The 26,916-nt window shown below is 50.2% G+C and overlaps 1 protein-coding gene across 3 annotated transcripts in view; it reads right to left on the reverse strand.

Annotated features, from left to right (window-relative positions):
- Window positions 1-248: 248 nt before the first annotated feature.
- The window catches only part of ZNF277 (zinc finger protein 277), a 75,464-nt gene continuing 48,796 nt past the window's right edge, over window positions 249-26,916 (reverse strand). For 2 of the 3 annotated variants that reach the window (XM_037041120.1, XM_037041121.1), the window contains exons 5-12: window positions 14,393-14,484; window positions 13,602-13,712; window positions 11,668-11,800; window positions 6,498-6,565; window positions 5,384-5,480; window positions 2,957-2,999; window positions 1,956-2,130; window positions 249-582 (exon numbers count right to left, since the gene is read on the reverse strand). In XM_037041120.1, coding sequence (XP_036897015.1) covers window positions 324-582; window positions 1,956-2,130; window positions 2,957-2,999; window positions 5,384-5,480; window positions 6,498-6,565; window positions 11,668-11,800; window positions 13,602-13,712; window positions 14,393-14,484 — 978 coding nt within the window. In that variant the 3' untranslated portion in view covers window positions 249-323. The remainder of the gene's footprint in view (window positions 583-1,955; window positions 2,131-2,956; window positions 3,000-5,383; window positions 5,481-6,497; window positions 6,566-11,667; window positions 11,801-13,601; window positions 13,713-14,392; window positions 14,485-26,916) is intronic. The other variant, XM_037041122.1, reaches the window with a different exon arrangement.

Here is a 26,916-nt window from a genome sequence, read left to right on the forward strand (position 1 = left end):
TCACTGTGTCCCCAGCTTCCCTGGTGTCCTGCACAAAGCACACATCTGTCAAATTCTGCGACTTACTTGGTGAAGAAAGCCTATGGGGAAGAGACCCACGTACTGGTGGAAGTCTGCTTCGGAAACAGCTGGGAAGTTTCCCCCCTTTGTGATTTGCACACCCTGTCACAGACCACTGAGTCCCATGAAATGCTCAGTTATGAGGATTACGTAATAAAACTTTAAAGCCAAAACACAAGAGGTCCTCATTTATTTTCTGAAAAAACAAACCAAACTTTATTTTTTAAAGTGTATTTCACCGAGGACTGCTCCTGTGCTGGTGGTCACACCTGCACCGCCCCTTCCCGACTGTCTCCTGTGAGAAGCCCCGGAGGCCCGCCTGGTGGCGGCTCCCTCGAGCCCTTCATGCCCCTGGGGAGCAGCAGCTGGTTCAAGACACTGCTCTGTCTCAGGGCCTGCAGTCCGGACGTGTCCTCACTGATGACGGGGACGCTTCCCTTCTGCTCCTGGGCCTGCAGGTCGCTGTCACTGTCGGACAGCGTGCACAGCAGACTGTCATTTTCGTAGGTGGGAAAGTAGTACCTGAAAACAACCACAGAGTGGCTGCATGACCACAGTGTCCATCACCTGGCAACGCTCCAGCAGCTGAAGGTGACCTCCGCCGTGCTTTTACCAGGTCTCCCTGCCGACCAGCCAGCGGCAGTTTGCAGAGGCTGTAAGGGGACTGCTGCTGGTGACTTTCGGTGCGACCTTTACTGGCTGACACTGGTCTTGCTGGTGTCCCCGCTAGTTATCTACCGTAATAAGAGACTCCCTGTCTGGAAAAGAGCCGGCTCCGGTCCTGGGCAGCTCTGTCGAGAGAACACCTCCCCACCCGAAGCTGGGAATCACGTCCCTCTCACTAGTTCTCACTGGCCCCGTAACAGGTCCCCCCTCCCCCGGCTAACGAAGCTCAATTGCACGTCCTTCCTCACATCCACTCCTTTCGTGTCTGGTGAAGACCCCTGCTCTCTGCGTCTTCTCTCCCAACCTAACCATCGCTGGTTCTTCATTCTAGCAGACCAAACACACAAAGACAGCTCTCCAGAGACTTCCGGCATGCTATTCTGGTGCCTTGTCCGGACACACTTTGTGGTTTGTGCTGGGGGCCTCCAAATATTTCAGCCCACGAAGGAAGAATAAAGGAGCAAGGCAGCAGATCAAGGCAGGGCTGACGGCCTCTCTCAAACCTGGGGTTTGTGGAAAAACTAAAGCCTTTTGTTTTAAAGAGGAAAAACAGAAGGTTTTCAGCTAGAGTTTTTGGGGGACTGGACGTAACATTCCTTGAGAACAGAGGGACCTCCAAGTAGCCCCAGGGGTTGCCTAACTGAGGTTGTCCAGAGTGACATGAGAACCAGCCCCGAAGGCTGGGCTGGCAAGGGCACCTGTGGACCAGCTGCTTAACGTGTGGTGTGCCAACATGTGAAATACATGCCAAAAGCCCTGCTAGTCACACCCTCTCTGACACAGTTTATCTAGGAGTTTACCTGCATCAGTAAGTAGACAGGCGTGCAGAAATGTGCAGGCATGTGGCGATTCACTGTGTCCCTACTTATTGGAGCAAAAAGCACCTAACAAGCTGGGGTATACTCAGAGACTGGGATATCTGACACCTGCTAAAACTGACCCAATGGGTGTGTATCAGATATGGAAAGATGCTTACAATATTTTCTTAATAACATATAACCTAAAAACCTCTCTATCTCCCTTTACGTACATATCTCTAAATCACAAAACCTGAAACTGCTGGATACATTTATGAGGCAGGGAATGACTTCAAAAATAGGTTTAGAAGGTTTCCACTGTTTCCCATCAGCACGTGATTCTTTTTCATTTATGCTCACGTAACTGCCATCAAGGCGGGGAAACGCGGGCCGGGGCGCAGCTGTGCGTGTGCATGTGCGGGCAGCACTTACTCTGGCTGGTCCCACGTCACCATGTCCGGAAGCAGGGCAGCGTGCCTCGCCGCCTCCAGGTGGGCCTGCAGGTCGGCTCTGGAGGGAAACCTCGCGTGGCAGCCATAACAGCGACCCTGGTGGACCTGCCTCCGAATGAAGTTGACCAGCTTCACTTGCTGATAGAAATTTAATCCTAAATAAAAACAGAAGTGCACAGAATCAGCCCCAAACTGGTCAGGCCCGTTTTTGCGCTGTTACAATTTTTATCAAGAGCCACTTCCCTTTGACCACCAGCCCGAGGACGCAGCTGGTCACGGAGTGTGATGACAGACACAAGCAGTACCAGCCGGCAGCGGCAGGGCTCCCGTGGCAGCACGGCTCTAACCGCTTCCCGCCACGACCAGGTTTCGTCCCCACTCGCCCTGTTGCACAGGTAGTAGCATCACTGCCCGCCCCCATCATGCATCAGGACACCGTTCAGGGTCAAGCAGGAGGCAAGTGAGCGGGAGGTGGGAGGTGGCATGGGCCTGGTGGCTCCACAGCACGTGCTCTGGACGGCTGAGCTCGTCACATGGCGACACAGAAACACATCTGTAAGAGCAGCAAAGCACGGGGCACACGCTGTGTCTGCACTGATGCGGGGACAGCAGGCTTTGGGTGGCCTTGGGTTCATCAGCAAGTCTGTGCTTTGTGCTGTAGTGGCCCCGAGTCTCCCCTCCATCGGGACAGTGAGAACGCCTCTGCAGGAGCTAATGCAGGAGTTCTGTCTGCGTCGCCCATGCCCCAGAATGCGCAGTTTGCCTGAGGCCCGGGTGGCCAGTCTGCCTTTCTGGTGGACTGTAGCCATCGACTTGCATGTGGTTTGAAGTGTGTGTGTGTGTTGGGGAGGGAAGAAGGACCGCATGAAACCAAAGCCTGCACTTGAAATTGAGCTTGTGGTGGCTGCGAGCCCCAGGCACCCAGAACATGGGCATGCTTTCAGGACGGTGGACAGAAGCGCAGCCCCCGCGCCGACTTACCAAGTTCTGACTTGATCTTGAGGAGATCGAACTCGTGTGTGTCCTAAAAGGAGGAATGGAGGTACCTGTGAGCACACACATGTTGGATCTTTCACTGGAGTGTGAGCATAGTCCCGGTTCACCATCTCCTACTTCAGAAACCCCCGCAGCCTGACCGTTCCCCCCAAGTCCACCCGCTGAGCCTCCAAGTTTTGTGGGCCTGGAGCTGCCGTTCACCGTGTGTGCATGCCCATGGTGGGCTGACCGCAGCGTTCTGTCTGTGGGGACGTGCAGCCCCATGGGCCTGTGTCTGGGCCGGAGGGTCTGAGCTGCACGGCACAGGCCACTTCACAAACTGCTTTGAGGCCGCCGACCGCACTGTGCCAGCTGGCAGGTTTCTCTTCTTGCACCTTCCCACACGCCAAATGAAACGTGTTTCACGCTGCAGAGGCTCGTTTCGTCCCTTCCTCCCTGTGACAGTCCCCTGGACACCTTGCAGGCTCCCAGAGAACAGACTGCTGTCTGTGTGGCCCCTCGGGTGGGATCACCAGGACGCACGGCAGCCGTCAGGGGATGTGACTGAGCAGAGGCTGAGGGTGCCATTGAGGGCGTGGCGGAGGGGGCCCCTGCACTGGGCGTGTACCGGGTCTCCCTCCGCTTCACAGACACGAGGATGCTGGGAACTAGATTTCCACCCTGGACACCACACATGCGCTCGGGGCAGCCTGGCTCAGGGAGCCTGAGCCTTTGCTTCCACAGGGCCGCCGCCCACGCCCACCGCAGGAGAGCACAGTCTCTGATGCGCAGAGATGGGGCTCATGCAGCAGCGGGCCCCATGGGGCACAGGGGGGCGGGGCGCATGTCGGTCATCAGCCCTCCAGCCCTGAGCTGCAAGTGTCCAGAGCCACCAGTCCCGCCCCTTCCCCAGGGGTCGTAGGGAGTGACAGTGCCCTGCACAGATACCAGCATGACAGCAGGTCCCCCATTGCTCACTTCCAGCTCCATCGCAGCACCCCAGTGCATCCAGAGAGGGGCACACACTGGGAACCCTCTCAGATGTCTTCTCTCCAAGTCCATGTCACTGAAGGAGGGAGACCTCACCCTGTGCCCACTCCTTCTGCACGCCCCCATTCCCCAGGCTGTGTGGAGGGCAGCCTGTCCCGGCTCTCCGGAGTCAGCAGCACAGAAGCGCCGCCCCTGGCTGCAGGGCCCCCCTTCCCTGCAGGGAAGTGTCACGTCCAATGCTAACCAGGTTGGTTGACAGTCACAACTTGGAGATGATGGCTTCACAGAAGCGTTTTCCAGCAGGACGGACGTGGCATTAGTGGATATATGGTGTTGCTTTTATTCTTACTGTTTCTTAGTATTCTAACCTTTACACTTCTGATAATTTGGAATCTCCTAGAATTAATGACCACTCTCAGAGAAAAAACAACAGTTGGCTCAAGTCCTAAGCAATATCACCCTGGCTGAATTAAGGCATCGTACTTTACTTATTTGTTCCTGTGAAAGCCACCCAAGAAAGAACAGTTCAGGGAAAAATATGTATTCCCACAGAACTGCCTCATAGAATAGCAAAAACCCCTTTAGAAAATAGCCCCTGATTGTCAAAGAGTTGTTAGAGTAACAGCCCCTCCTTTACCTTGAATAGGAATATATATCAATTAGAATTAGACAGGCATAAAAACAGAAGAAGCTGGTTAGCTATTACAAACTAAGCACTTAGAAACAACTACCAAGGAGTTAGAGTCCTCAGTATACAAAAAACATTTTAGACAGCAAGATAGATAGCTAAGTTAGATATTACAAAGGCTTATAATGAATTTCCTAACCTCTGCTTGGTCTAAGCATACTTGTTGCCCATGACAATTTCTGAGAACTTTAATAAACAATAAGACATTCAAACTGTATACATAGAACTATTTCAAATTGTCTGATTAATGGTTTTCCTGGTCAAAATAACTTTTGTTTAACATAACTGAAACTATGGGAACTTTCGTACTTTTCCTGGTTACCTTTGTATTGATTTTTTCTGCTTAACTGATCATGCTGTACACCTGTAAATGTTAATCTATGCCAAAAATGAAAATATAAAAAATCAGCTTGTACTTGCAATAAACGGAACAGTGCTTCACCTGCCTTTGAGCTGTGTAGTTGCCTGTTACCCAGTGCCGACGCCTACTCTCACCTGAGGGACCCTTAGATAAGCTGCGGCCGGACCTCGGCAGGGAAGGACCTTGGGAGCATCTCGAAGGTGGGTGGCAGCAGAGTGGTCTGCGAGACCCCACCCAGCAGCTCCCTCAGGCCCAGCCCGCGGCCTGGAGCCTGTGGGACTCTCAGGAATGGGGTGTGCTGGAGGGACTGGAAGTGTAATGGGACAGGGGCTGCAACAATGATTGGCTTTCCTGTCAGAACTGAACAAACTTCAAATGAAGAGAAGCATCTCACCTTCATGTGGACACATAATTTCTCGGTGGTTTCCGCTTGCTTTTCACAAAACAGACAGACAGCCGAGACAGGGTGTTCCTCCCAGTCAGACCAGTCCCTGTGTCAGGCAGAAAGCGGCAGACGTGGGGGTTCCTTCGTTGAAGCGGGTACACCCTGCCTCGTGTGACTCATAGCCTCCCCTCCGAGGAAACCCTGCTGATCTCCCCCTGTGCCAATGCTTTGGCCGAGACAGCAGCGTCACAGTAGTGCCATGGGGTCAACAGCAAGAGTGATCGGGTGCTGCTGTCCCCTCCTGCCTCTGCTCCTTCCGAGCAGCCCCTGTGCTGTGGGGTCGGCGCAGTGTCTCTGAGCTGAGCAGGTCGGTCGTGCAGAGGGGACAGGCCGGGGGGTGGGGCGGGGCAGGAGGCTGTCAGGAAAGGCACGGCGCACGGCAGGCAGCATGTCCCACAAAGGCACTCGGCGCCCCTCGCGTGGGAGAGCTGGTCATTGTGAACGGGCAAGTGTTAAACCTGGTGGCAGACTGGCGGGTAGAGAACTCAAAAAGCATTATCAACCATCTCTTCCTCTCCTTGCATTTACTTTTTGAGATAGCGACAACTGCTTGTGGTTCCTGAACAGGAGAATCCAAGTCCTGGGAGAGAATGAGAGGACGGGAAACAGGGAGCCCTTTTCGGTGGGGGAGCCCTCCTCCGGCATGTGGTTCCCAGCCAAGGAGCCGAGATGCTTTAAGTTGGTTGTCACTGGGGTAAACACAGGACAAGGTTAGCTTCAGCTCAGTCATCTTCCCTGTCCTTGTGACAGGCAGCAGGCAGAGGACAAAGGTAATGTCACTCCAAGGTCCGGGGATTAACCGGGTCAGCAAGGCACCCTGGAAGGTACTTTTCTCTGAGTGACGTGTTACCTGCCTGTTCACGTAATGGCTCCCAGGGCTGACCACGCACCGGTTAGCATGAGCGGCAGTCCTGGCCATGTTACCCGCAGGGAGAAGTAGCCCACACACAGAGCAGCTCTGCGTCCCTCTCCCTGGTTCCTCAGAATGACGTCTGACCCTGAACTAAAGGACTGGTTCCCTGCCCTCAAGCACTAAACGATTAGCAGCATCGGCAAGTCTTACTCTTCTTGATGGTCCAGCAGCTCCCGATCGTCTTCGGACTGAACTTCTTCCCAGGATTTTCCAAGTTCCTTTGTGGGACAAACAGGGAGGTTAGAGATGGGAGTGCAGGGCAGGGCGGGGAGGAGAGAGAACAGACAGGACAAACCAACAGGCCCGCAGCCACAGATACAGACAACACTAGAAGGTGCGCCGAAAGTGCTGCCGGAGCAGGAGGATGGGTGTGTGCAGCCCGAGATGCCCCCAGTGTGCTCTTCTGCTCGGAGGAGCAGCCGGGGCCTCTCAAGGCCCAGTCTCTTAAACTTAAGTAAGTCAGTGCTTCTGAACCCTGGATGCCCATGAGAATCTGCTGGGGATCTTTTTAAAAAACAAACAAACCAATATTTCTCAATAGAGATTTTGAGACATTCTCCCCATTGGACTCTTGGGGGTCCTGGCCGTCTGTTTCCCAGGCAGCGGCCACAGTGACCCTTCTCTAGGACACGTCCCTCCCCTGTTAGTGTGAACCCACCTGTGGCATGTCACATGTGCTGGGTAAGGTCCTGGGACCTTCGCATGGCCTCCACACCTCTTCCCTATACCTCACCACCTCTGCTCAGGGCGTGGCAGCCACACTGGTCCTGCTGCAGGCCCGAGAACGCAGCAAGCTCACACCCACCTGCTCCCCGACCCTGGTGGCATCGCCCACCCATAACACGCTCGCTTACGTGACTGCAAGGCCCAGCCCATGGCATCACCTGCCAGGAACATGCTCACTCACGTGCCTGCATGGCCTGGCCGGGGGCATCACATGCCCTGCTGGCACATCACGACGACATGCCCAGAACCACAGTCCCCTTCACGTCTCTCTCCACTCCTCTGTGATGTCTGATTTTTCTTCCAAGTGCTGACCACTGCTGGCATCACTTTTCTCTCGTGCCACCTGTCCCCTCCCCTACAGTGTCCCTGAGGACAGGGCCTCGGCTCACTGGCACATTCTGGAGCCTGGCACACAGTGGGCTCTGGAGGGTATTTTTTAAAATTGAATTGTAACAAAGTAAGTCTATACATTTGAGGCCGATTTAGACCCCACCTCAGAAGGATTTTGTGAGTTGACTGGGTGGGTTGCCCCTCTCCCTCGGCCTCCCCACTGCGCCGGCGGAAGCGCACGGAGCACCAGAGGCAAATGGGCCTGGGGACACGGACAGACGCCCTTCTGGGCAGCTTGACCATGGCCACGGCCCACACACTCTGCCATAAAGGCACATGTCCTGTTCCCCTCCATTCTTCTGAAAACACAACCAAATGCACTTGCCGTTGGGAACATTTTTTCTCAAAGGTATTATTTAATTAAAAGAGCTACAAGTGCCATTTTGATTTTGAGGAAAAAAGAAAATCTATCATCAACTTCCTAAGAGGTCTGTGAGCTGTCATTATCTACCAGCTAAGTGTCACATCACCCAGATGTGCAGAGATTTCTCCTGACATTGTCAGACACAGTTAATTCGGACTTGGTTACATCCTCCCCAGAGTCATGAAGCGTCCGCACCTCACCATGCACCCCAAGAATGGCCCCCACACGGCCAACACATCCCTCATCAGTTGACCCTCTTGGCGATGGATTAAATCCTTCATGCATTACTTGGTCTCACTGGACTGCGATGGTAAGGTATTACTTAAGGGCGGGCCATTGGTGATATCACTGTTCTCAAGGCCATGGGCAATAGCGGTTGTCAATAAATGTTTGTAGCTGAAAGCACCAAGAAGTACCACCGTCCACGTTCCAAACTCAAAGCTTTGTTCTGCACCTTTCTCGGTGTTCAGTTTCAGTGCCACAGGGAGGCGCACGCCCAGGCCGTGCGGCTGTAGCCATGCACCATGTGAGAGGGAGATGGAACTCTGTGTTCTCGGTGTACCAGGAAACACGTGGCCTGTGAGTGACGGCAGCCCCCACTTTCCCAGAGCACCCGCTTTGGTGCAGTTAAGTGTACGACTCGTCATGGGAACCAGTCCTAGAGGGAAGAGAAGCAAAGCACAGGACTCTCTAATTAAGACACCACGCCTGCTAATGAGTCACATCAGGAAAGCAGCAACCACAAGAAAACAGCCTGGAAGGCCCGTCAGTGGGGATGTGCAGAGCGCCCCCTCAAGCCCCTGCGTCAGATGGCTGTGATCCACGGGTGGGTGGAAAAACACGGGAAAACGAGATCCTCTCTCCCAGCTCCCTCGCCCCCAAACACATGCACTTATGCGAAAACCCGTCAGAGAGAGTGTTTGGGATGGAAATCATCTCATTAGAGAGAACTATCACCAAGCTAAGAACGAAAGGTTAAGGGCCTACTTGTTAAAATGGCTATATGTACTTTAAGAATAAAAAAATTAAAGAATGATAAAACCACTATAAAAGAACTCCCTTTAGAAAGCTCAGGGCTGCGACACCACACCCAGGGAACACGCACCGAAGCTGCAACGAGGATGCTAAGTGGTGGGTTGCTCTCAGAAGTAGGGGTGTCAGAGCGTGTGATTGTGAGGCTGCTGGTGACCGTCCCCATTGCTACCACTGCTGCTGCCTGCACCTCCCGTCTGAGACTACAGCCAGCACTCAAAGGACATGACCTCGCAGGGGTGTCCAACCAGCGGCCCATGGGCTGCGTGGGTCCGAGGATGGCTATGAATGTGGCCCAACACAAAATCGTAAATTTACCTAAAACATGAGATTTTTGGGTGATTACATGTCACAATGTCCCAAGACAGCTCTTATTCTTCCAGTGGGGCCAGAGACGCCAAATGGTTGGACACCCCTGAGACTGTGCAAAGGGCCTTGAGTGGAGTCAACGCCTGTCAGTGTTCAAAAGCTGGTGTGTGTGGTTAAACACGGAAATGGCCCTGCCTGAGAAGGAGAGGGAACCAGTCGGCTTGCTGATCGCAGAGGAGAGCCCAGAGCAGCCTTGGCCCTTTGGCCCCACGTCTGTCTGTCTGTCTGTCAGTCTGTGTGGTGACCATCAGAGTGCCTCTTGCAGGAGCATCTGGATTTCCCCCCATCACCCACCCCACCGCGGGTCTGCAGACCCTGTCTGAAGCAGAGGCAAGGGGGTGAGGGGCCTGCTGTGGCAGTGGAGGCCTGAGCACTGGCGCTGCACCCCCGCGCCAGGTGTGCACACGAGCACGCTCCTGTGCCCATCTCCCACCCAGCCTACGACACACTCCGAGAGCGGTGACTCAGATCCGCCACCTGGCCGGCAGCGCTTCCCTTTGTGTCCCGCCGGCATCTGGTACCTGGACGGCACTCAAATGCCTGCAGAATGCTGCTGTGGAGGAGAGACCTGGAGGCGCGGGGGCACAGTCACCGACGCTGGGGCAGGCCGCGGTGCCCTGCTGTCCACCCATAGTCATGCATGCGTGCCAGCCTTTTCTCATTTTAAAAACTCATTGCTTAAGTAAACTTTTAGAAGCAGTTATTCTTCCAATTAAAGACTGTCATTAATGGGATATGAGGTGAAACTGAAATGGTGCTGGGCAACGCTGGGCCCCCACTTTCCTCCGACACCATGCCATCAATATTTGGAACAGTCTTTCGCAGGCTCGTTCCAGGAGTTGTTCCGTCTGTCCCCTACAGCAGGGTCCCAGGCTGTTCTCAGGGCAGTGCCTCTGGCACGCACTGCTCTCACTTAGGACACTTACCCTCTAGAGAGACTTTATTAGCGTCTTCAATCCCTTTCAAAGGGAAGTTCCCATCATTTCCAAGGTGCTCACGCATCATTAATACACTGTAGGTTTTTAGAAATATCACTCTTACTGCTGGCTAGTTACCTCGGCGGAAAGCACACAGGGCTGAGAAAGTGAAGGCTGTGGGTCTGAGCTCTTGCAGAGCTGGTGAGAGGCAGCCTCGTGTGGGCCTTGGCTCCCATACCAGTTTGTGACAAGAGAGTGGGCGAGGGGCGGCGAACAGGTCATTAGGGACTCATCCCCATCAACAGACTAGGAACCCGGAAAGTCCCGGGGTCCAGGAATGACTGACGGAGGGGCCTGAAAGGACCATGGAGGGGCTCGAGGGAGCCTTTGCCTTCAGCGAACTGCGGAGAATCCTCAGCCTGCCGTGGCTTCCTCTGTGTCCGTCTTCAAACACATGCGCAACTTGCTTTAAGGGCGGTTTTATTCCAACCCTGCACGGACTAGTTAGCACAAACAGAAACTGTACCTTCGAGCAGAGATTTCCATGTAATTTAGGATGTGCTTGTTTCTGCCCAATAGATAAAATGGCTGATTATAATCAATCACACCTTCTGTGCCAATGGGTTTGAGTTCCAATTCATTTACAGTGAGAAGAAAGAAACAGTTTCCATTTGCTAAGCAAAGTGTCAGAAAGAGAGCTCCGCATCTGTCTCCCAACCCCACTGCAGTGACTCACCCTTCTCTTTATACAAGTAGCAGCTTTCCTAGTTTGTTATGCAAACCCCCCGAAAACCTACAGATGGGGCAGAGACAGTCGTCACGATGTCCATTGCAGATCCCCTTGTAGGTTTCCAACCGCCCCCTCACAACACATGCCTCCAACTGGACGCCTCTCTCCCTGGCAGAGACTGCCACCCAGAAGCCTGCGGCTTCTGAGCAAGGAGAGCATTCAGTGCATCAAAAGTCCTTAACCTCTGACTTTGTCCTTCCATCACAGGACCAAACATACGCAGGTCCTCTTGCCTCGGGCAATGACCTATGTGGCTTTGTTTCTCTAAAGTGTCCATTAAAAATAAACTGGCACAAGAGGATGGTATAGATGATTTTGGGGGGGTGGGGAAGAGGATGATATTTTACTTGGAAAAGAGGAGAGGAATGAAGAGACTGGTTTGCCTTTTTAAAAGAATTACCCAGTATAGCACCTCGCATAGCCGGAGGCAGACGCATGGCTTTCGACTGGAATATAGGCGTCTCTAGCCTCGAGGTGACAGTGCGTGGGGACTTTTTCAGTCGGGGTGACTGTGGGTTCTACAGACAATTTCACTCTGCGAACAACAGGCAAAGCAGAGCAAACCCAGAGCAGTTGTGTTTGCAAAAGACCATTTCAAGGGCAGCTGTTGTGTGGAGCACCCCCACCCCCACCCCCGGGGCCTTCCGGCCTGTGCGCCCCACAGGCTGCCCCCCAGACAGGGTGTGGTCTGCGGGATGCGCCCTGTTCCTCCTGGAGAGGAGAAAGGCTCACCAAGTAGTTGATGACGTAAAAGCGGTCGTACTCCCGGTTCTTCGGGTTGACCCTCCGATGCCGCCTCTTCCTCATGTGGTCTCGCAGGGCGTTCTTGTCCCGGAAGACCTTCTCGCAGTAGAGGCACTGCAGGCTGGGGTGGGGACACAGCGCTCGGTCGGCTCTGTCCTTATGGAGCCCTAGGTCACGCAGAGCCTTCCAGCGGTTGGGGCAGCTTTGTCAAGGAGCCCCGCCCACTGTGCTTCCCTGGCTTTGTGGGACGCATGTGTGTTTTCAAGTTGGCTAAGTCAGCTGTTTAGTTTGAACTGTGGCAAAGACAGCCCACGTTAATTTGATGGTTTACTAATCAAACTGCCTATGCTAAAACCGCAAATGCAGGCGTGTTCTCACAGAATTGTGATGATAGCAAGCACCGGCTGCGTCTGCCACGTGTGACGAGGGGTCCATGGCTTGGTGTCTCCCGGGAGCTGATCTGCAGGGTACGACGCCCAGCTCCGGCACCTACAGGCTGGGCGACTCAGTGGATTCACTCCTCTCGCCTGACCTCTAAACTGAAGACGATACCTAATCTTAGAGAATTTTTAAAACTTATACACACTTATGTCTATATAATTTATACATATCTGAAGAGAAACATGTGCATATGTGCATCATGTACATATATTATAAATAAAATACCCAGCACACAGTAAGTGCTCAATAAATGGTAGTTACCATCCTATCATTCTCATGAACCTTCTACTTGAATACTTCCACTGAGGAGGAATTCATTACCTGACCACTCAGTGATGGCCAGTTTCCAACCAATCACAAAGGAAATGTCCTTCTCAGGCTAAGTCTGACAGTTGACACCCTGTGACTTCTACCCAATGGTCCCTGGAGCTCCACTCTGTGGAGTCACACAGAATTAATCTGCCTTCTACATGAAATCTTGCAAATGACTGAAATCAGGTGTTGCCATTTTGAATTCTTTTCATCTCTACTAAATACCTTTCAGAAATTTCTCATGCCATTGAACCAACTGTGGTGTTTTATAAGTAAGTTTACGAGCGATAAGCTGATGATGATTGATATTCTGGCACTGCTTTACAAACAAAGGGTTCTCCAGTAAGAGAATGAAGGGATTTGTTTTAATGTGGTGTTGATACCAGAATACGAATTCAGAAGTTTTTATAATTAATCTACATCCCTCGATACATCTTTTTAATGTCACTGCTCTACACGCTGTAGGCTGAGATACCACATTCTTTAGGATTATATTTAAATAAAGAAAAACAGGTTTTGAGAAAAAAGCAGTCTTGGACCCTTTCCCAGAAAGTAAAGTTGGCTAGATTTCTAAAAGGCATTTGGACAACCTTGAGACTTTCCTTCTTCGTTTCTACAGGCTGGGCTCCAGGACCCAAGGTCACAGGATGTCACCTGGGGACAGGTGGAGTGTCATGGTTCACAAGTGCAGAGAAACAGGAAAGGGCAGAAGAACCCGTGCGGCATCTTCTCTCTCACATCCAGTTGAGTGACAGACCTCAACTCGATAGTACGTTTGCCTTACTAAATATGTAAGGTAGTTATAGTGAAAAGTAAAGAAGTTATGAATCCAAAACTGAGAACAGGGGTTTCTGGGGAATACTCATGAGACAGAGCACCCGGGGGGACAAAGCAATGACTAGCGTTCTGCTTCTGAGCTGGACGGTGAGCGTCTTCATCACACCGCATTTAACACACTGATGCGGTGTGGGCATTGTTTGATGTATGGGATGCTTTCATTTAAAGACCAGACCAAATGATATCTGTACAAAGTGAAGACTATCACACAAGACGTGAAGTCCTCCAACATGAACCATGGAAAAAGTCCATTTCTGCAGTTACTTCTGACTACGAACTTGTAATGGTTCACAAGAGCCATAGATCCAGGTTGCAGTGCGTCAAGGACTTACTTGTCAAGCTTCTCCTGTAACGTACGCAGAAACTCACTGCAGTTGACGATGTTATCGGGCAGTCCGATGTTGAAAGCGTGTTCTCTGGACATGTGGTTCAGGAGGATCGATCTAGGAAGAAAGTGGAGTGACGTGCATGAGGTGCGACCTGCCTGGAGACAAAGGGTCAGCCACCGTGCCCGGGGAGCGGTGACCAACAGTGCTGAGGAGGGTGACACAGGGGTTTCCACCCCGAAACAGGCGCGGGGCCGTGTGGGTGGGTTCTGGCCTGTCGACCACTGGGCAGGGCCACACTCCACAGGGGAGTCGGGTGTCTGGCCTTTGACCTGTCACAGAAACTGTGCTGTACCACTTTTCTGATTCGTCACGGACACAGGGAAAAGAAAGCTGCCCGAGACCTGCTTCAACCTGGGATTGCAGCGATTCAGTGCTGGTTTGTTTTGTTTTAAACAAAAGTAAACCAGCCCAAGTGCTAAAAGTTTAGGTAACAAGTTCATATAGGACAGTGTGTCTGTAGTGGTTTGTTCACACAGTCTTGCCTGCCAGCCGATTTTAAAAGTTTTACAATGTTAAACATAAATCTACTTTTGGCATTTAAGAAATTCGTTTCTCTGCTCTGCTTAGAGCAACTGCAGTCCATCTCTGACGGCAGGCAGACTGAAAAATCACTGCTGACGCCACGGAAGGGACCTGAGCGGACCCCCGAACTCAGCTCATACAAGCAGGGCAGGTGTCCGGATGGCTTTTCACAGGAAAAACAGTCGCATTACAAGACATGCACAGTGGCAAACCTGTTTCCGAGGAATTCCTCATTGCAAAACATACAGACGCCACGGAAACTGTCATCGCTCCGTTCCCGCTGCTGCTGCTCCAGAATCCCCCTCTGTGGAGGAGAAAAAGCGTCGGAATGGCCTTCAATAAATGCAGGTAGCCAGAGACCGAGTCTGGGCCGAATAGGAGGGACCCGGGGTCGGAGCACAAAGCGGGCACAGTCCTGGGGCGCTGACGAGATTTCACGTTCCTCTGTTTCCCTTGCACTGGAATTGGGAGTCTATCCTGGTCAGTGCCCGTGATGCTCCACTGGGGCACGGTGCAGGGAACGCGGAGCCAGCAGCGCTCACCACCCTTCCCCGACACACGCTTCTTCCGCCTTTCGTGTGCTCACTCTCATTTAAAACCAAAACTGTGGTCGGGTCTTTGCTGCAGTCCCTTCTGTAATTCTCCGTTTACTTTGTAATCAAGTTCTGATCTATTTTTCACTTGAACTAACTTTCTTATTCCTTCTCTCCCCCTTGCCAACAATGTCACCAATCCCCCTTCAAATCAGTCACTACAGGATTGTTGTAAGTGTGTCTCCAGAGGCCGCCCACCTTCTCCCCCCCCTCCACCAGGCCGTCTTCTCTCTGGCTGCTAGAAACACTTTTCTTACCCACCGTATACACGCAGAGCTGGCTACCTGGTTATTCTCTGCGATAATTTTAACTATGCTTTGGTAACGCCCTGCTCTAATGAGGGTGACTCCACCTCCCTCCACCTTTCCTTGAGGTCATTTGATTTACCTCTGCTTTTTCACTCTTGCAAATCTGATCTGTTCCTTAAGATCCACCCTGATTCTTGTCGCTAGTGGGCAGCCATTTCTAGACAACGGTAAACACGTCTGCGCTTCAGCCCTGGCACACTGAGCAGCCCCAGGTTTGAAACCTGGCTCTCCCCTGGACTCGATTCAGCCTCCTCAGTCCTCCGTTTTCTCACTTGCAAGAGTTAAGGAAACTGTCCCATGGCACTGTTGCAGGGCTGAGTCAGATAACTCGGTGTATAAAGGGCCCTGAGGGGCTGGATCGGGTTGTTATCGGCCAGCATCCGTCCCCTGCACTCCTCACCCACCGCCCCTTCGGGAGCCGCCGCTTGCCTCCTCTTCCAAAAGGGTCAGGCGACTCTTTGAAGCTATAAAAAAGTCTCTCTGCTGGTCTTATGTTACCCTGGCATGCTGTTCCCCATGCTTCTCTCATAGCATGGGGCTCAAAATAGGAACGCTGTGAAGTTTATTGCTGATTCTGTAAGTATTTATGGAACTGCACAAAAAAGAATGAGGGTCCAGAAGCTTAATACATTCCATGTGGCCTTTCTGGACATGTACCGCCCAAACATCTAGAAATACTAATCCACTGAAGAAAAAATAAAAAGCTACCATTAACAAAAATGAATTCATGACCTTTTGCTTTCAGCCATAACGGAAGAGTGGATATTGCACTTCCCCTGTAAACTACAAAACAAACTGCTCCGTGTATCTGCTCTGTTTCAGACACGGGGTAACAGGGCCATGATCCTGAGGACCAAAGAGTAACATGTGCATGGCCCATCTTCTCTTGGGTGGTGTTTTCCCAATTGCAACATAGACAAATTGAACCCAAATGCTAGGTAGAGAAGAAAAGATGAGTGTGTAGGACGCCGGACTGGTGGGACTTGTGGGATGAGGGACTAGAGAGCAGAGCTTCAGAGAAGGGCTCAGGAAACTGTGCGGGGCTTTCGGCCTCTGACCAGACCCTGAGCTGCACATGTGCGGGGCAGGGATCTGGGAGCTGGGTGGAGGGGCTTCCGGGGGAGATCCCGGAAACCACGGCACCAGAAGATGCTGCAGCCCCAGTGTGCATGATGGGAAAACCCAGCTGAACTCCTCAGATGCACAGCAGAATGGGATAAAAGCAGGAGAAATATAAGGGGTAAGGTTCACATATCAGACGATTTTGATTATTGCTCTTTAAAGACTACAATGGACAGCAAACATCACATGAAAGAGGCACTGGAAAAGGAAAACAACCTTTACAAGCATTCTTGGTGTGACCTAAGAAAGAACACCTGTTCCAGAGCCCTGCATCCAGGACTCTGTCCACATCAGTGGCAGCCACCGCTGGGTTCTGGTTCACAGGCTCGAGACCACACAGCCCAGATGGGGTTGGAGGAAGATCTCACTCAACATTTTCTTAGTTTTGACTCAACACAAACAGAAAAGATCCGTGAGTCAAACCAGAGGGACATCAAACCACCACAGCCTTCTCTGGCCGAACGTGTTACACCGGCGCACCTTGAGGGCCTGCGCGCCACGCTGGGAAGTGAGGGCAGCGCCGCAGGCTGCTTTCAGGGTGTGGACCTGGCACAGGGCTATTCTGTTCCATGGTCTGGAGCCCCTGACAGTGATGACGCCATGGGCGACTCCCAGTCGCTTCACCTGCACTGCCCACAACCACGGGAAGACAGGCGGCCAGAGTCCGGGTCAGCCCTCACCTTGCCGGCTCAGGTACCTCCTTCACTCCTCATTCTTACCTGCATGGGTTCTGTCAGGATCTGTCTTGCCCCGTGCGAACTCTGTTTAAACTCTTCCCCAGACCCTCCTTCGGGGAAGGGGGGGCCACCGAGACCACGTTTTGTTTTCTGTTCATTTCATGGGCATAAGAGTTTTTCCACTTTAATGCCACCAGTGCATGGAAGAGCCCTGTGGCCGGGGAGAAGGGACCTGGTGGCCAGGGAGCTCTGCTTTGGTTGCATTCTCCACCCAACTGCTGGGCTCCAGCTGCACCCCGGCCACACCTCACTTGTGACTGCAACAATGTGAGGAGCACTCTGCCTGTTCCTTCTTGGCCATCTTCCTAATGCTTCCCCCTTGGACCTATTCTAGTCCGGCTAGCTACACTAGTCCACTCCAGTAAGATCTCTGACCAGCACTGCTCAGCACCGGCCTTTTAGAATTGGAGAGTGATTCCCTATAAAGAGATCTCGGGATGACTGTGTAAAGCCACATAGCTATTTGGTGCCAAAGATGGTGTTATTGTCAGGCACCACATTGCTTTTTTTTCCCCAGAAGGTACCCACTGGAGCATGTGCAGGCACATAACATACAACCCCGACTGTTCTGTTTAGTGAACAAATGAGTTCAGAATCCAGGGCACGGAGAGCTGGGAAGGCAGGCAGCATTGAGTCCTTCCTACAAGGAAAGTTTCATTTGAGTGGGTCTGATACAGACTAGCTTCTTGGTGTTGCAGGCTGTACGACATACTAAGGTGACCGGAGAGACAACATACACAATTATAATTATGCTTGTTTCTGACTTAATTAGAACAAGGTGTTTGGGATGAGCAGCTTTTCTAGGGTGCAGAAATTGTAATTGAGTGGTTCAGGGGTTAATGACTTTGCACAGGACGGTCTCTGAGGGACCGCCCACGTTGTCTCTGCTCTCTGAACCCCAGGTGCAGTGTACCTGCTTGTGCGGGGCGGGGCTCTGGCTGAGACCAGCAGCACATTGCTGCACTGAAACAGACACCTTCTGTCCAACCCCCAGGACCGTGCTGCCCTCGCAAACGGCTCTCAGTGGCCGTGCCCTTTGGGTCTGATCCTCTTCTCTTCCGTGGCCGTCTGGGTTTGTCTCCTTTGCTCACCAAACCTTTCCTTCATCGCCAGTGCGTCTACTCTGTGCCCACCAACTGGCTCCCTGATGACACCTCCTCTCCACTTGCTGTTCTCTGTTCAGCCTCCTGTTCTCCTGAGAGCTGAGAGCAAAGCTACAGAATTTCTTAAAATCCAGCTAAACAAAACCCAGATAATCAGATCCTATGAAGACAACTAAGTCCGATGTTTGGAACCTGAGGAAGAATGGCCCCCACTCTTGTGTCTGGGTGGGCTTTGTGGCCGTTATTCTCATCTGATGGGGGTGCTTTGTTTCTTCCTTCTAGGGTCTCTGCTATTTGCATCTACTGACGACCTGGTAACCAGATGGAGAGATTTATAGGAAAGATTTTCCTGGTGCCCACATTTAATCAGTATGCCAATCTGACGCTCGCCTAGAGGGATGTAGCTGGGCCTCGGAAACTCAGCCTACAAATCCATAACATCTACATCGGATGTGAAACACTTAGAACTGGTACCTGACTTAGACGAAGGTGATACTAAGTGATTCTCTGACTTCTTTGAAAGAAAGCCCACAGTCCTTATTTAGAACGGCACTCATGGTGCCATGCACCCGATCCCAACCTCCTCTCGCCCTGCTTCCCTGCACGAACCCTGGTGTTACTCTCCACAGTCATTTTCAAAGCCCTGTTCTCATTTCTCAAGCCCCCAAGGCTGTTCCCTTTTTTCTTCCACCAGTCTCCGTCTACTGGGGTTTTGCCTCCGACTCCCTCAGGGCTCAGTCCCAGTGCTACCTCTCTGTGGGCAGTGGAAGCTGACTGGGACTCAGGAGAACTATACGCCTGTCCTGTTTTTATGACCGATTCTTCACGCGGCCTTGGGCATGCCACTTCTCCAGGACTTAGTTTCTGGTGATGTCTGAACTGCTTTAGAAACAGTCTACAAACCACAGCGGTGACTGTCCCTGACCACTCTGCTGGACGACACCTGTCCTTGGGCCACAGTGTGTACATTCCATTGGCACCTATGCTGATTGGTTTTCAAGAAGGGCAAGTCCCGACCCCTCTACTAACAGCACAGACTTCGTCAGGCCATGAGCGCACAGTGTGTTATAGAAGGCGCTCGGTAAGTGCTGGCAGCTCACTTGGCACCCGACCCCAGCTTCTCCGGCTGGCAGGGGCGGGGCTTAGCTCTGGGAGGGGTCCCTCCTGCTCCACGCTGAGCAGAGCGCTTTCCACAGCCATGGTGACAGTTGCTGAGATCCACATCTATATACACGCACCCACTGTATACGTAACGTATCCCAATAAAAGGAACTTAATATGGTTGTGACTTTAAAAGTTCTAAAGTTTTTAATTTTTATTTTTACTTGTAATACTGTATATATACTTTTAATAAGTATGTAATCTTAAAAGAATAACTCTATGTGTGTTACTAAGACCATTATTTAAGAAATACAGGAGATGCAAGTGAAGGTACAGAAATGAACTAGAGCGATAATTACTGAATCCAGTAATTAAGAAAACTAAGTACATTAAAGTAGATATTAGTTTTGTTTTATCATTTAAAAGTATTTTGAAATAAAATGATAGCAAACTACTTTTCCACTTATTCACTCTAATAAAGTCTACTCATTTTTAATAAATGGTCTGCTTATTATTTTTCGTAAGTGCCCATGCCTTAAAAACAAAGAGGAAAATTCCCTCACTTCTTAAAATAGGAACATCAAATAAATATCATACATTGTTGATCAAATTTCACTTAAACCATTAAGATGAAAATTATTTTAATTCTGCGACTATTATACCTGGAGCAGCTTTCATTATCCAATTGTAACCAATTTGGTGAACTAAGAAGTCCTCACATACTTCTTGAGATTGGATTTAGATGAATCAGGTTATTCATAGCTACGTCATGATGTGCAAGTAACTCAGTGAACCTGGAAACTATTCAAGTCCAGTAGCTCCTCCTTATGTCTATCACTGACACTTACCTTCTCACCAATATCTTATTATAAAAAATATTTTAATTTCTTTATTTCTAAAAAAGTCTCTCTATTTTTTACTTTTTCTAATCCTCACCTGAGGACATTTTTTCATAAAGAAACATCGATGGAAGATGGAAACACTGATTGGTTGCCTCCTGTATGCATGTGGACCAGGGACCCTACGTGCCTGGAACGGGGATTGAACCTGCAACCCAGGCATGTGCCCTGACCAGGAATTGACCCATCCTGTAACCCACAACCTCCTGGTTACAGGATGATGCTCCAACCCACTGAACTGCACCAGCCAGGGCTAACCTTCTGTACTTGTCCCAGGAATGTCTTTCTGCGCTCCTCTCCCCGCCACCTCCCACCAAGGCTGCCCTGGGCTCACACATTTCATTTTGTTTTAAGTGCCCTGCCCCTAAGTCTTAAACCACAGGATAACTCACTAGCGGCCTTCCACAGTACTTGGTCAACCGCCAGGAAGACCTCACTGGTGCCACTATTTTTACACCATCAACTCCAAGAGTTCCCCGCCGGAGTGTGAGCTCGCCAAGGCAGAAGTGCTGTATTCATCTGGGGTCCCCACGGTGCCCAGGCAGTTGCCATTGTCCCTGTTCGACGGGGCTGCTGCTTCCTGTAGTCCTCATGTCCTCCATGTCCCCTGACTGGGTAGGACTCAGGGTGGAAGTCAGCCTCATCATTCCCATCCCCGACACCCTAGTTCCCATTGCCGTTCACTTGCTGTGATGGAGAAGATGGCGCTGAGCTTTAATGGCGCTGGGTGTCCCTCTGTGGGGCCCATGCTGACGGCTGCTGACTGGGTATTGGTGAGGGGCACACGGGGAGGAGCCGCCCAGGCCACCAGGGAACACATTCTCTTTCTCTTCCCCTCTCCCTGCCTCCTCTCCACCCTCTTCCCCCTTCCCTCCTCTCCTCCTCTGCAAAGCTTGGTATCTGGTAGGATGACCGGTGGCATAAATTCGAAAGTCCATTGTGAACAAAAAATACAACGTTAGGAGACAGTCCCTATAAAGCCTCACACAGAGGCACAGATCAGAGCCTGCCAGTCCTGTGGTTTTATTTTCCTAAAGAAATCTAACGCTGGCTGGATAGCCTACATTTTATTCATGGATTAGTAGAATAGAAGGATGAAGATGGCGTCACAGATGTTATATGTTTGAACTTCACAAAGGGGTTGACAAAATCAGATAATATTTTCATTGCAAACTAGACTTGGATGCAAACCACAGTTGTAAGAATGCAAGATCAGCTCATGTGTTAGGCAAAGAGTCCTAATAACAAGCTGCACGCTGCTCTAATTGGTTTAAAATGTCAAGTGCAGTAGCAAGGGGTCAGCGCCTGTCCTCATCTTTATGCATGAGGGGAGCAGGGACATTAATGGGAAGGCAGGTGCGGCAGACGGCACTCACCAGTCACAGGGGACGACACAGGCGTAGGAAATGACAATGCGCGTTAGGCGGAAAGTTACAAAAATCAGCCAGTGTAGGAAAAAGCAATTTAGAAAATGTCAATTTCGGTAAGTACACAGGAAAATAAAACCTGATGTTTAGAATGACAAACCCCGTGGGAACGGTGTGCACTGACATAAGGAAGTAAACCCAAGGCTGATGTCTTCAGTTATCGCTGTCAGAAACGCCCAACAGGTGCTGGCACAGGCCATTCACTCGTGCAGCTGCGGGGCCAGGACAGAAAATGGCGCAGCANAGGAAAAAGCAATTTAGAAAATGTCAATTTCGGTAAGTACACAGGAAAATAAAACCTGATGTTTAGAATGACAAACCCCGTGGGAACGGCGTGCACTGACATAAGGAAGTAAACCCAAGGCTGATGTCTTCAGTTATCGCTGTCAGAAACGCCCAACAGGTGCTGGCACAGGCCATTCACTCGTGCAGCTGCGGGGACAGAAAATGGCGCAGCAGAGCCTGCTGGGACCTCTCTAGTAAGGGGTCAGGAGCCAGGATCCCTGTGCCCTGTTCCGATGTAGCACAACCAACCCACCACAGTCAGAGAGGCGCCTGAGGGCTGTAGGCAGGCAGGTGGGAGCGGCTCCCGGCCTCCCGCCCCGAGTCCCCGAGGCATGTGGGAGGATTGCCTTCCCACCCACCTCCGCCTACTGAGTGTGTCACGCTGCTATCAAACAGTGTACCATAAAGATGGGAGTGAAGAAAGAAAAAACCGGGTAGGATGGGTGCAAATGGAAGATGAGAAACAATGAGAACACACCCCTGCAGGTGCACCACCCCCTGCTGTCCTTCCTTCCGACGGCAGTGTGGTGTTTCCATGCTAGTCTCCCTCGAGAGACTCGCTGAAGGCTTATATTCCTGCCCCTCTGTCTATCCCATCTGATGGGGGATGAGGGATGAGGGAATTAAAGTGTAAAAAACTCAGTAAATTTCCACTGATTTAAAGATTAAGGGACAAGTGTGATTGACAAAGTAAAACAGAAACATGAATTAATTTTGTGTACAAATGTTGATATACAGTTTCAACCACTTACAAAAGAGAATCTGCTTGCAACTTACATAAATATTTGAGAAGTGCTCTCTCTGACTAGGGTCAAATAAAAAGCTACTTTTCCTCCAAAGAATTCCATTTTAAGTGTCAAGAAAAAAAATGCTAGGTAGCCCCAAGAAAGGCTAAGCTGTTTGCCAGGGTCTGATGACTTGAGCATGTGAGTTTATGATATTCACACGGAACAGTTAGTACACTTATACAAAAACACACTTCTGCATGTAGAGGCAGGAATAACGGTATTAAAACAGACATTATCAGTGATGTTATATAGTTTAAAAAAAATCATAAAATCAACTGGTTTCTGCTCTGTATGAGAGATAAAGGAAAGTTAACTTTGACAATATCAAAGATCTTACTAAATAAATGAGAGAAGATATGCCAACAACTAAAGAAAGACAATGAAACAAACAAAGAGACAGGGAGGGATTTCTTACCTGGATGATACACTCTTCTGAACCCATAGGCTCTGATGTGACACCTCACCTTGCCAAAAGACCCCAGCCACCCCCCACCCCCCGTCCCCGAGACTGTGGTGGTGAGGCAACAGCCACCTGCTCGTGACCCAGGGTGGACAGGCAGTATTTCCCTTCTACTGTGAGCCTTTCTGAGGTGGCTTCTGAAGGGAAAGGTAAAGACAGGATATAGAGGACACCTAAAAAAATAACTAGCAGGGGAAAAAATAACATAAATGTAACCATTTACATACAATAGCTCATCACAATAGGAAAAAAGTATAAATACAGAAAAAAAAACAGGCAAAGGGCAAACACATGAGAACTAGAGCAGCTGCATTTCTGTCTATATTAAAGGAATAAGGGAATCCAGCCCGGTGAGAGGAGGCAGCCTCTTACCCGCTGAGTGGTGGCCGTGGGAGACTCACAGCACCCTGCCTTCCACACCGACGCCCAGAGCTGCTGGGGTGGCCAGGCCAGCCCAGCCCAGTGCCACCTGCCCGGTCTCTTCTAGGATAAACTCAGGATCAGGCACAACAGCCCTGTGTTTCTCTGAAGATAGAGGAGACCCTTAAAACACACTATCTTCAAGGTGTAAAAGAAAACCTGAGAAACTTAGGCTCACAGGAAAAAGAAATTCCCACTGACCACTGACCTAAAATAATAGTGGTAAAAACTGATACTAGATTTTCTCCCAAAAAAGTTCTTAGCATTGGGAACAAGACACTTATTTATTCACGCATGCATTGATGTCCTGTTCATTCATTTTTATTCATTCGTACAAATGTCAACTTAGAAAATGTCACATTTGCTTACAGAGGGAGACGACATTTGACAAAGGACCTGGGTGCAGCGGGAATGGGGGGGGGCCTGGGGGCAGAAAGAGCGGGAGCTGCTTCCTTCCTTTAATAGATGATCTCACGGGGCTCTGAGCATATCTCCTCTTATCTTCGACCTTGACTTTCTGTGTCAGTGGAGAACACGATATTGCCTTCCTGATCTCACAGAGCCAATGTATATTAAAAAATGCCATGTGAAATTCAAATTCAGTTGGTACACTGCAAGATTCAGTTTCGTGCTGGGTCCGACTAGATTTACGTTCATTTCCTAAATGAAAACATTAATGAACCTGAAGGTTAAAATGATTCAGTGGTCACTGCAGCTCCCTTGATCTCTGTTGCCTCATTAACAATAATGTCACATTCAGTGGGCAACAGCATCTCTATTTGGGACAGTTGTGCTAGAAGCAATTAATGAATCTGTGCTTAGGAATTATGCAAGAAAGGTGTAAATGTAAAATGACTGTTACTTTGAAGTCACTGATAGTAAATAATCTGATCCTTCACTAGAAGCCACTAAAATCTATAAGAAAGTGGCATGAACCCTGGTTGATGTGGCTCAGTAGACTGAGTGCTGACCTGTGAACCAAACAGTTGTTGGTTTGACTCCCAGTCAGGGCACATGCCTGGGTTGCAGGCCACGTCCCCAGTAAGGGGTGCATGAGAGGCCACCACACATTGATGTTTCTATCCGGGTCTTTCTCCATCCCCTCCCCACTGTTTACAAATAAATAAATAAAACCTTAAAAAAATAAAAGAAAGATGGAAAATCATAGAGAAAGACATATATATTTCATTTTATTTTTGTTTTATTGTTGGGGGAGTTGGGAGATATGAAGTAGCATTAAAAACAAAGAAACTTGGTTCCTATCCAGAGGATGAATTTGCTACATAGGTTAAAATTTTCATAAAGTATTTATAGTTGTCATAAATGACCTCTCAAGCTGACATTTATAATAGTGACTACAAATAAAAAAATCTCCATGCAGCTAAGTGGATATTTCCCTTCATCTCAACTTAATTAAAAGTTACATCTTGCTACTGAGAAGTTATCAATGTCCCATGTCTTCTGCAGACAAAGGAAACCGAGGACTGGTTAACGCTTACGTGAAAAGTGTGACCCAGTGACTGAGGACATCTGCCTCCTATCTCCTTCTCATATCAGGGAGATCTGATTATAAGACTTTATAGAAACACCAAGCCAATATTCAGGATTAAATTTAAGTTACTACTTTGTGAACAAGGCTCAGAGAAGATAGAGACGTGAATGTCCAAATTCAACACTTACGAGGCATCTAATCCAATAAGGAAGACAGACTTTTAAACACTAATGCTAATTGAAAAGCCAAAAAAAATCAGGTTCAGAAGAGGGCTATTGATTCGGATGGGCGGCAGAGTTTCAGGCAGACGTGACATGTGCACAGCGGACCCGCGGGCTGGCGGGGCGGGGCGGAGCGCTGGGTGTGGTCAGCCCACCGGAGCTGCACCAACGCTCTCCCCGTCCAGCAGGCTCTGCCGGGACAGGGGGGGTGGGCTGCGTGTCCGCCGCTGCAGCAGCGCCGAGAACGCACATGGACTTGGGGAACAAATGACGAACTGCACACTGGGTAACGCAAAGAAAGATCGCAGGGAGGCCCTGGAAAGGCAGTTTGAGCCCAGGAAAGCTCAAGACTATACCGATGTAACGTCCATGGCAGGCTTTGGAAGAGACTACAGTGTTCCGGATATGTTTTAAGACTCGCGAGCTGATCAATCGATTGGCGGGTGAGTGTGTAGACAAGCTAAGCTGAGGTGCTAGGACTGCACAGAAGGGAGTGGGCACAGGGCTCAGAAGAGGAACCCACAGGACTGGACAAATGACTTGGGTGGGTGAGGAAAGGCATGAGTTCAAAATGCCTCTAGAAATGTCTAAACTGAGCGACTAGGAGCATGGGAAGCAAAGGAAAAGAGGCAAATTGCAAGTTTGGATAGAAAAAAAGTGAGTTTGGCTTTAGGCAAATAAAATTTGTGGAGCTGATTGAAAACCCATATGGAAAAGATTAATGTAAGGGAAGTTAGCATTGGGGTTGAGGTGAGCCAGGGTGAACACAACCTGACCACCTACTGTGTGGCAGCAGCACAGTGGTGGCAGTTACAGGGTGACATCCTGGGTGGGGGATGAGACCCTGACAAACTCACAAATACCTATGTAGGTGAAAAGCACCATCGGAGAGGATTAAGGTGGAATGATGTGACCAAAGGAACGCTTTCAAAAAAGGAAGCTAAAGGGAGGAAAGTGTAAAAGCTAGTCAGACCTTATAAGAGTTTATTAAAAGCTATTAACATGCTTTAAGGACACACAGCATGCCACGTCTCAAACTTCTCCATATGATCACCTAGCTAAACAGGAAGTCAATGTCTGGGAACAGATTGGCTACAGTTTTGTCACGTTTTGCTTCTTTAAGCCGCCGTGCTGCTCACATTCATCAGACCTAAGGATCGGTCAGACTATGAAGTTGGGAAAAGGGTGATGTTGTCACTTACAATAAGAAGCATATACTTGGCCTTTGTCTGGATTTCTGGCATGATAGCCCCTAAAATCCTCGGGATTCCCTGCCTATTGAGAGCCATACAGGTGCCCTTGCTATGTCACTGAAGTGACTTTTGGGGAGCACCCAGGTTACAGGCTGGTTGCCTGGGGCGTCAACCATTAGAGGGCTGGAACTGCCCAGCCTGAGCCCCACCTCCTTGGAGGGGAGACAGGCTGGAGACTGAGTTCAATCACCAACGGCCACTGACTGAGTCCATCGTGCCCCAGCCTCCATACAGTCCCAGAAGGAGGGGGTTTGGAGGGCTCCCGTGTGGATGGACCGGGACCAGTCCACGTGCTGTCTCTCGGGCCTCAAGCTCTGCAGGGACAGAGAGTCCTCCGTTTGGGCCTTCACCCCGTGTATCTCTTTATCTGGCCGTTGTCCATTCATATTCTTTAATATCTTTGTAATATGCACATAAATCTACTTAGTAACTGGGATTCCTAAGTTCTGTGAGCTGCTCTAGCAAATCAAACCCATGGAGGGGTCGTGGGAATTTCTGATTTATAGCCAGTTGGTCAGAAGTAGAGG

This window comes from Sturnira hondurensis, unplaced genomic scaffold (assembly GCF_014824575.4).
Source record: "Sturnira hondurensis isolate 20B ecotype Veracruz unplaced genomic scaffold, ASM1482457v3 Scaffold0002840, whole genome shotgun sequence".
In the NCBI taxonomy this organism is placed as follows: Eukaryota; Metazoa; Chordata; class Mammalia; order Chiroptera; family Phyllostomidae; genus Sturnira; species Sturnira hondurensis.